Raw genomic sequence first — 9595 nt, 5'->3', positions numbered from 1 at the left:
CCCTCCCGTTCCGTTCGGCCGGCGGAAAGTGGCGGCGGGCTCCCGGAGGAAGGGGAGGAGGCAGCCGACGCCATTTCCGCGGGGCGGGAGGCCGGAAGGTTCCAGAGGAGTCCCGGAGCCGCCGCTAGGGAGGCGCAGCGCCGCGCAGCACCGCTCGCGACATGGCCGCCGCGCGCGAGGAGGTGAGCGGGCGCCTCCATCCCCCCCCGCCGTCCGCGGGCCCCGGGCGTGCCGAGCCGCCGTGAGGGCGGTGCGGCCGGGCCGCGGCTCGGAGCACGGGGAGAGGGCACCCGCGGGGGCAGCGGGGTGGGGAAGTTAAAATATTGGTGGCCGAGGGGTGAGGAGCAGGCGGCCTCGTGCTTAGCAGGGCGTGGAGGGGCGGGCGGCTGCTGAGCTGGTAAATCTGAGGCTGCTGCACCTGGTAGGCTTGGAGGTGCTATAAAGAGTTCAGCAGTGAACCTGGATTAAAAAGGAGGGTGTAACTTATGCGTGTTGTGATCTCTTGTTTGCAAACCAGTTGCAGAAAGATTTGGAAGAGGTTAAAGAATTGCTTGTGAAAGCCACGAGGAAGCGGGTTCGTGATGTGCTGGTGACAGAAAAGCACAAGCTAGAGCTAGAAATCAAGAATCAGCCTCTACCAAAGCCAAAAGATGTGGTAGAAGAAGAAAAGTCATCACTAGGAGGGTACACGGTGAAAATAAACAATTATGGTAGGTTTACTTTTCTTAATGCTTTTTACAGCTTAGGCATCTCCCTGAAGAGAAGCCTAGGTGGCATTAGTGTGAGTTACAGTTACCATTTAGTGCTATAGAGAAGTTTTTGCAAATATTAATTTCATACTGGAGACCTTACTTTAAAAGCTTCTGTGTGCTTCCTGTGCTGTCCCAACCATGGTACATGTTAATTCTGCTTGTGTGATAGTTGTTCTGTACTGGTGGAATGTCTTAAGGGTCCCTGGTGTATCAGCTAGTATTTTTCCATTGCCTAATGCTTAGTAAGAATTAAAGAGTGAGCTTTGGCTTCTCTGCTTGTCATATAGGTGAAAGGAGAAGGAATTGCTCAAGGTACTTGCTGTGCAGCAGAAAAGTGGGTCATGAAAACTGCAGCAAAACCAGATCTCTATCTCTGACTCCCCCATACGTATACAGGGTTGCTGTCCTTTTACCTGAGTTGATACATGGCTTTTCACAGAATTTAGAAAAGTTAGGGAAAAGGACTATGTGTGGACCTCCTTTTGCTCTTGAATTATTTCTGTCTAATTCACGTCTACCTCTTGTTTCTCTGAAGATTGTTTTAACAAGGCATAGGTTGTGGTCATTGTGGGGATGTTAGAATGGAATGTGTGAAGTTTATGGATGGAAGCTAGACCTTAATCTTTTTCACTTGCAGGTTGGGATCAGTCAGATAAGTTTATTAAGATTTACATCTCTTTAAATGGAGTTCAGAAGCTTCCAGCTGAGAATGTGCAGGTGAATTTCACAGAGAGGTGAGTTGATCTTGCTGCACCATGCCAGGAGGAGAGCACTGTTGAAGAAAGTTATTTGCAATGCAGGAATGTGTTTTGTTGAGTGCTGTTCTGGATCAGCCATGCCCAATGCTTCCCCCCTCTTCCCCCTTATATTTATTTACTTAGCACATACCCTTAAGTATAGTCCTCCTTAAAGTGTTTTTTTTCCTTTAATTTAAAAATGTTTGTTATACCTCATTGTGCTTGACAGGGTATGCAGTGTTAGCCCTGTTTTTTGATGGTAATAGAACTGAAATGTTGATTAAATAAATCTGCTTTTCCAAGGTTGTAGGAGGCCAGTGAGATAGAAAGAACCCTAAAGATTTGTTGTGAAGTCTGAGTAGGTCCTTTTCAGTACTCAGTATTAAATCCAGTTGAAGATTTGGAAGCCTTGAGTAGAAAGTAATTCAAGCCAGGTGAAGTGCCCAAGAAATAAACGTGCTAAAGGGCTTTCAGACACTGTTTTTGGTGGCAGGGTAGAACAGTCTTCCACCAGCTGGAATATTTTTATGCCTTCCCTCCCCCCACCTTCTGGTTCCAGGTCGTTTGATCTTCTAGTTAAGAATCTGAACGGGAAGAACTACACCATGACCTTCAACAACCTCCTGAAACCCATCTCTGTGGAAGGCAGCTCTAGGAAGGTCAGTGCATCCCATCTGTTATAGATCTTTAGGCCCCTTACACAGTACCGTGTTTGCTGACTAGTTTAAGAGGTTCAGCGCTAACCTTCAGTCTATAAAGCGTCTTCCCTATGAACACGATCCGTAATAATCTGTAGCTGTCACAATTGTGGAATCGATCTCTGGAGACCATGGGCTTCTACCCCAAAAGATCATGAATAGATACTATAGGCTTTTCTAAATAGCTTTCCAACAGGATTTCAGAAATAATTAAGCAGAAAATTCCACTAAGCATCTGTTTGTGTTCTTTGCAATTTTAGAGTAGACTGGAGGCTTGACAGCAGACTGAAAGCTTGGGTAGCTTAAAGAGGTACAATGCCCAAAACAGTGTCTAAAACTAGCTCTGGCTTTCTTAGGGGTGCATTGCTCAGCATTGAACACCAGCAACGCTTCACTGCTGATGACTGCAACTGGTAATGCTGTTCTTACTCTGCTACTTGTAGCACCTTTGAACCAAAGCACGTTATTGAACTAAATAATAGCTCAATTTGAAATTGCGCTAAAACTAGGCTAGTGTAAAATTAAAACAACTGAAATAAGTGAGAGTGATGTGCCAGTGATTTTTAATACGCTGCAAAAACAAGCAGTGGTCGTTTTGCTTTCTGAATTAAGCCAAAGCTCAAGCAGAACTTCGTTTGCTGTGGCATGCAGAGGTTTTGTAAAATTAAGGTCAGGGTTGCAATTAAACAGTCTTTGCTTTTAACTTGCAGACATACTGCAAGATTAAGCAATGCCCTTAAACTAGTTTCTTACCCTTGGAGAAATGAGTTGGGAAAGCATCTACCAAAACAGAGTTTTCTAAAAACTCTTGTAAATATAGTCACCAGACAATTCTGGATACATTTAGTATCCTAAAAATTACTGAATGGTGCTTTTACAGCACTGTATGTTCTTCTCTACCATAGAATTAGTACTATGCTATAGTGTCAGTATTATAATACTGTGCTAGTATTACATCAATCATGCCATGTAATCCCTCCACCATGAGGTTATGACTTGGTGTCCTGAAGCTGAATAGATACTGTAACTTCTATATATTACCTAAAATCAATAGCAGAAATAAACGTTTCAGAAATTTGCAGGGATAGAAAGAGGCTTACATCATAAGCTCATCTTATTCATTGTGATTGTAACTATTATCCTTTATTAAGTATTCTAAACTCATGTCTTGCTGTTCTCCGTACAGATAAAGACGGACACAGTCCTTGTGATGTGTAGGAAGAAGCGGGAGGAAAAATGGGAATGTCTTACTCAAGTGGAAAAAGAAAGTAAAGAGAAAGAGTAAGTGTCTCTGCACTCCTCTATCTCATCTTCTGTTAATTGTTTCCCAAATTGCTTTAGGACAGTGCATTTCAATTCTTCTCTTGCCTGTGTAGTCAAACTGAGAACTGCTGTTCTAGCGGATAAGCCCATAAGGTATTTGAGAATCATTGGGTTAGTATATATATATAATTACTTCTTTTGGTGCGCTTTTAGTGCACTCTTTTTTTGTGGAGGGAGGTGCACTTTGAGCAGCTGTCAGCTGTCTGCCACTCTTCTACTGAGTTATTGCTAATGATGAACATTGCATCATTGGAAATGTGATAGATAAGACCTGCAGTGAAAGTGCTAGAGATAATTAACCAAATAGAGAGTCAGTTATACCTTGCTGGCTGCATTCCTTTCAAGAACTGCTCTAGTGAGATTGACTGTTTTTAAGCTAAGTATATATTCCCTGTAGCTATGCTGGTCAAAATAATTATTTTTTTTCATATGTGTTTGAAGTGCCTGCACAAAAACCCCAGTATCCTTCTGGCAAAACAGATTTTTGCTTACCTGGACCATTGTACAAAATCTCAAGCTAATTTAGATTACTTTGCTTCAAGTGTTTGGGATCCTACATGCAGCTTAGGTGCTGGATATGAAAGGGTGATAAACAACAGCAGGAGATACCTGCAGACTGGATACTTTTTTTAATATATCTAAATAGAAAATTTTGTATATAATACTCTTCTATTGTTTTACAATAAACACATTTTCATCCAGAAGAGTGTGTATACCCACCTTGAAGCGTGGAAGCACTCACTTTTGAGACACTTAGGCCTGCCAATGACTAATCACTGTGTATCTCTGTAGGATGACTTGCTTAAACTGATGAGTCCTAGCTAACCAGAGCAAAACTATTTTCCCATCCCAAAAAACAGCATTGGAGATCAGAAGGCAATTTGACTACTGATACGCGTTGCTGGAGGGACTGGCTCATTTTATTTAATGTCTTATGCAGAGAAGTACCATACGCTGCCCAGCCTGTCAGGACTAATACTGCTGCCATATTCAAAGGCTTGGAGATTTGCAGTATGACAAGTTACTCACTTTCTGAAAGCGCTCAGGACTTTGAGGCTGGTAGCTAGCCCCATACTTGGGTAACTTGCTCCCTCTGCTGTTTTATTGTCATCTGCATGTTTTTCAGGTAGCCTGCAGCTATGCTAGTTACTACCTATGTTGGCACGTTCTGGGTCTGTTATGTTCGGGTACTGCTCTGTAGGATTAATTCCGGGTGGTGCTTCAAGGGTCATGTTCATTGCAAAATGCTTCCTGTTATCCTTAATGGGACAGCTCGAAGTGGACTTGCACTTACTCTGAGTGGACCCTTAAGGATTCTCTCTCTTTATGTGGTGACAGGTATGGCTGAAGACTTCCACAGTCTAAGACTTTGCCAAAGCAAAATCTTGTTACCGAGGTGTTTCTAACAAATATTAGTGTTTGGTTTTTGCAGAGAATTGTTAGATATGCCTCATATTCTTGTATGTATCCATCTTGCAGGAAGGCTGCCTATGACACCTCAGATCCTAGTGAAGGGCTTATGAACCTTTTAAAAAAGATGTATGCAGAAGGGGATGATGAAATGAAGCGCACCATCAACAAGGCCTGGGTTGAAAGCAGAGAAAAGCAATCCAAAGGAGACATACCAATGGATATTTGAAAGTACTCTAAGGGCCGCCTTAATATTGATCTTCCATGTGAGACTGACTGTGCTGCAAAGATCATTGTTTACACAACCTTCTTCCAAGCAAAGACAGTCATTTTCCATTTCAGGTTGGAGAAAATATTTAAATAAAATAGCTTATAAAGCATTTCCTTCAGTCAAGTGGCTCACCATCTCCTGAAGAGTGGAGTGTAGGTAAATCCTTACCCCTCCCTGAAAAAGCATCTCAGATGAGTGGAGTCTTTTCTGAAACTGAGAACAGAATGTAAAAGAAAAGGAATCCTAAACTAAGACGGGTCAAGGCCTCTCTGTTGCAAGTGACAATGGTACCCATCTGGTTACTGGGACTAATGTCATGCTAACTGCTGGGGTGGGTTTTTTGATTACTTGTGGGAAGTTGTGTTGAACAGTAAAATGCGGTAAGTGCTGAAGAAAGTAGAACCACTATCTCAAGACAGTGCACTTGCTAGTAGAGCAGAAAAAAATATGTTTATGATGTGGTATTAAAATTGATCGATTACTTAGAAACTAACTACTGCCTGTTTAACCTCTTACGGCTTTTGAAAATGAAAACAGCTCTTAAACCTCTGTGCTAATTCTGACCTCCTTGGGGCCTCTTTGAGGTGGCATCAGTCACAGGAGAGCAGTGAGCTGCTGATGCTAGCTAGTGAGTTCACCCTGGCTCTAGCAGTACATAATGAAAAGAGACAAGCTTCGTTATCTCCTATCAACTTTGAAGAGTTTTAAGGTAACAGAGTAAGTAGTATATTAAGATAGCTTATGCTCCTAAATTTGACAAAATTGAAGGTGATGGGTTGCTCTTAACGTGCTGCCTGTGTCTTCCATCTGATGGTAGTATGACTTGGCCTGCTTAATTGCAGCCTCTCCCTGCTACTGCGAGGGACAGAGTAGCCATTTCCTCTTTATTGCCCTGCTTTGAAGAAGAGTACATGGCAAACATGAACTTAGCAGCAGGCTTGGCTGGGGTTACTGTTTCCTTCCTGCTTCCTTCTCATGTCTTTCCTGAGGACAAATTTATTTGATGTTACCTGCCAAATTAATCAAGCCATTACTCTCCTGTTGTGGTCTGGACTTAATTGCTACCTTGTAATTAAAGAACTGGACCAAGCTCTGCACTGTAAGTAGGAGAGGAATATTAGCATGTTGTAGTTTCTAACAGATCCTTTATCCACTCTCTGTTTGTACATGTATTAAGTTTGCATAGCAAGAGTATCTAAACCTAAGGCCATGTTTTATTTTTCAGTTCATGCTCCTTGTTCATGGTGGAATACTACTTTTGCCCTGTTCTGCAGTTTCACTTATGCTTTTACCCAAATTACCATCGTGAACGCAATCGTATGGTGACAAAAAAAGTGCTTAAATGAGCCTATGCTGTATGTCTTTATTTCTGATGTTGCCCATATCACAACTCACAGATTAGTTCTGCAACAGTGATTTTTTTCTCCTCTCATAATAAAACTGCCTTTCACACAGACCAGCTTAGTACAGTTATCAGCTGATTGACAAAAAGCAGCACACAGTCACAATCTAGTAAATGCATTTAATGAATTAGCATGGCTCTTCTTCCTTCTGTATCAGTGTGATGCTGGGCTCATACACAGGACAGTCTTGAACCCACAAACTGAGCTTGTGTGCTTTCTGCCTCAATGTACATCCATGCAGTGATCTACCACATGGCCCTCTGTATTCCAGACATCTGAGCATGATCAGCAAAATGGCGGAAAATGATTCTGCTCAGCCTCCACCGCCTCTTCACCCCCCGAGGGCGGGATGTCAGGACACACCTATTTCGGATTCTCACAGGGCAGCTGTCCCGTGGCAATGCAGCAATCTCTTTATCAGCCACTTCCTAAAACAGAAGACCACAGCACAGAGTTTAACTATGTTCCCTGGGAATATGAGGTCTTATTTCCAGACCTCAAAGCTGAGCTGTAAAATAGGTATCATCACAAGCTACCCTTACCTCATCAGTATGCTTGACCTTTTGATAGTAAACTTCCTCCTGCCCTTCCTTCTGGGCATCCTAACAGTGAATGTAAGATGATCTACAGGGAGGCCTAAAATTTAAACTTACTACAAACTGAACAAGCTCAAGCCAAAAGTAAAAGCTGAAACAAACTGAACAACCTCAAGCCAAGTAAAAATAGGGTGGGCTAGTCCTTTAAGTTGAATTGAATTTAAATCCGTTTCTTGTTAACTGCCTTGCTGTGTAATATACTTTGATGTCAATAAAAGGGATTTCACACTTCAACAGGTGCTACAGGCAGAGAAGGACAAGTCGGAGTGTCTCTATTCTAATGAGAAGGCTTAAGAACGTTCTTTCCCTGTACAAGAGAGGAAAAATAGTTTTCAGAAAGCACCAGGTCGCAGCAACTAAAATTTCAGAACAAGTATGTTCAGCCAGGAAATGCAGTCTAAAAGAAGATGCTTGAGGTTAGGTAAGCGTCTTAACTGTAGCACTCTTAATATGCTAAATTTTTAATGACAGAAGGGCTTAAAGAATCCTGTGGTAGGAAACCATGGTGGTTAAATGAAGGTCTGATGCTGGACTACAAAAACTCCCATTATGTTGCAGGAGTGCTGAAAAGCAATGTCAGGCTATCTTGTAAGGCCTTCAAAAGAGGACAGGATCAAGAGAGCAGCCACGTGACTTTCAACTTTAGTAAAGGCAAGGTCAGTGGGACTTTTTGTCTTGGAACATTCTGCAGTTACTGCTTTTGATGTCCCATCATGCACCTTACTTGTGTATATGCCTGTACACGTACAATTTATCTGGTAGGGCCAAACACTCAGTATTTTTTTTAGCCTTCTTAATTCCTAGGATTTTTATTAAGAAAGCAGCCTATGCTTTCAGAGAACTCACAGCTTCTTCTTTTAAGATGTTAAATTTGGAGTCCAAATAACATTGTGTAGAGGAGGTAAAAGTTACTTTCCTGGAGCTTTTGTTTAATTCTAACTGCCGCTACAACTGTGACTTCAAAAGGTGACAAAAGCAGCTGAGGAATACCAAAAACAAAGCCAGTTGCAATCTGGTCCCCCACCCTCAGGAGAACATTCAACACAAACTAGACTTGCCAATAAGATGGTAAAATCAGTATATAAAAGCAGATTCACATACTTTCTCTTCCAGGACTTTTAAGAATGGAAGTATATCCCCGCAACTAGGCATGATCAGACCACATACATACATGAATGTTTTAAGAGTATTTCAAACACTTGAAAATATTCTTAATGCTTTCTAAGGAAGGCTGACTGCAGGGCAGTGAATATGTATACTTTTAAAAACATCTAGCGCCCAGATCTGATGCAAATTTTATGTGCTTCTAGCTCATGCAAAAAGTTAAAATTGCCTATTTTTAATTAAATAATGCCAACAAAGCCAGGAGCATGCCCTGTTGTTACCACCTGGTCCAACTGGTCAGTTTTTAAATGCAGCGCTCACAGCTGCACTAACAGCCATGGAGCACTCACAGTGTGCCCTGCAGGGCCCAGCTGAGGGCAGCGGCCCAGTACCTGCAGCTCCTTGGGCAAGATGGTGTTCTTTCGGATGGCGTTCATCCGCAGCCGCTCGTCAGCGTACTCGTACGCCAGCCTCCTCCTCTTCACATCACGCAGCATCCTCCAGTCCACAAAGTAGCTCCGCACTTGTCTTGTGCATGGTGAGGGGAGAACCTAATTTAAAAAAAAAAAACAACACCCACACTCGTTTCGCTGATTTTCCCAATTCAAGTATGAATTAATCCCATAAACTTGTATTTGTCGGACTTTTCCTAATTCCTTTCTCACAGTGCAGCTCCTAAGACGTTTCGGATATCACGCGTTTTAGTTCGCAGAAGCCAGCGCGGAATTTACCATCCAGCAGGCACAAATAACCTTACAATTTAGCCCCCCCCCCCGGCCCCGAGTTGTTCTCAGGTGCTTCCCCCGGAGCCCCACGGGGGCCGTGCCCGCCTCCGCCTCGTCCCGCGGCGCCCTGAGGCGGCCGGGGCGGCGGTCGGGGGCTGCCCGGGGCGCTGACCTGCCGAGCCGCCCGCAGCGCCCAGCACAGCGCGGCCGCCGCCATCTTCTCGGCACCACGCCTGGGCCCCCGCGAGCGCCACTAGCGGTGGCTGCCCGGCCTCGCCCTGACTGGAAGCCCGCCCGCAGCCCCCAGACGCGGTGCTGTCCACTCGCATCGACAGCCTCGGTGGTGCTTGTGAGGGGGGGGAAGTTAAAAACGTGGCGTGTCCGGCTGAAAACTCACAGCAATATGAAGGAGTTGCACTGTAGAGAGCTCTGGATGTTGGCTGTAGCCGCTCCCTGAGGCGAGAGCAGTGCAGGAGTTTGGAGAGGTGGACGCCAGCAGCGGTGGCTGGGATCTGTGCTCAGTCTCTCCTGCTATAGTGAAACAATTTCCTCTGCTTTTCCACCCACAGAGTGGGT

At 43.9% G+C, this 9595-nt stretch overlaps 2 protein-coding genes across 2 annotated transcripts; one reads left to right on the top strand and one right to left on the bottom strand.

The window, feature by feature from the left end:
• The first annotated feature begins 50 nt into the window (after positions 1–50).
• Positions 51–6647, top strand: CACYBP (calcyclin binding protein). The gene is made up of 6 exons (XM_035537630.2): positions 51–182; positions 518–710; positions 1390–1486; positions 2049–2148; positions 3374–3468; positions 4990–6647. Exons 1-6 carry the CDS (start codon positions 162–164, stop codon positions 5147–5149), a joined length of 666 nt encoding a protein of 221 aa, XP_035393523.1. The 5' UTR covers positions 51–161; the 3' UTR covers positions 5150–6647.
• Positions 6648–6698: 51 nt separating this feature from the next.
• On the bottom strand, positions 6699–9272 carry MRPS14 (mitochondrial ribosomal protein S14). Its single transcript, XM_035537631.2, has 3 exons — positions 9192–9272; positions 8687–8845; positions 6699–7022 (listed from the first exon to the last, which is right to left on the bottom strand). Exons 1-3 carry the CDS (start codon positions 9234–9236, stop codon positions 6840–6842), a joined length of 387 nt encoding a protein of 128 aa, XP_035393524.1. The 5' UTR covers positions 9237–9272; the 3' UTR covers positions 6699–6839.
• Between the last annotated feature and the right edge of the window lie 323 nt (positions 9273–9595).

The sequence above is a fragment of the Cygnus atratus genome, chromosome 8 (assembly GCF_013377495.2).
Source record: "Cygnus atratus isolate AKBS03 ecotype Queensland, Australia chromosome 8, CAtr_DNAZoo_HiC_assembly, whole genome shotgun sequence".
NCBI lineage: Eukaryota > Metazoa > Chordata > Aves > Anseriformes > Anatidae > Cygnus > Cygnus atratus.
The sequence above is the reverse complement of the archived record's forward strand: the minus strand, read 5'-3'. Positions and strand labels throughout refer to the sequence as shown.

Coding starts and splice junctions, on each gene's coding strand:
- MRPS14 (XM_035537631.2), bottom strand. CDS start 9,236: ATGGCGGCGGCCGCGCTGTGCTGGGCGCTGCGGGCGGCTCGGCAG. Junction 8,846..9,191: donor CGCTGCGGGCGGCTCGGCAG/GTCAGCGCCCCG, acceptor TTTTTAAATTAG/GTTCTCCCCTCACCATGCAC. Junction 7,023..8,686: donor TCTTGCCCAAGGAGCTGCAG/GTACTGGGCCGC, acceptor CTTCTGTTTTAG/GAAGTGGCTGATAAAGAGAT.
- CACYBP (XM_035537630.2), top strand. CDS start 162: ATGGCCGCCGCGCGCGAGGAG. Junction 2,149..3,373: donor TGGAAGGCAGCTCTAGGAAG/GTCAGTGCATCC, acceptor TTCTCCGTACAG/ATAAAGACGGACACAGTCCT. Junction 3,469..4,989: donor AAAGAAAGTAAAGAGAAAGA/GTAAGTGTCTCT, acceptor TCCATCTTGCAG/GAAGGCTGCCTATGACACCT.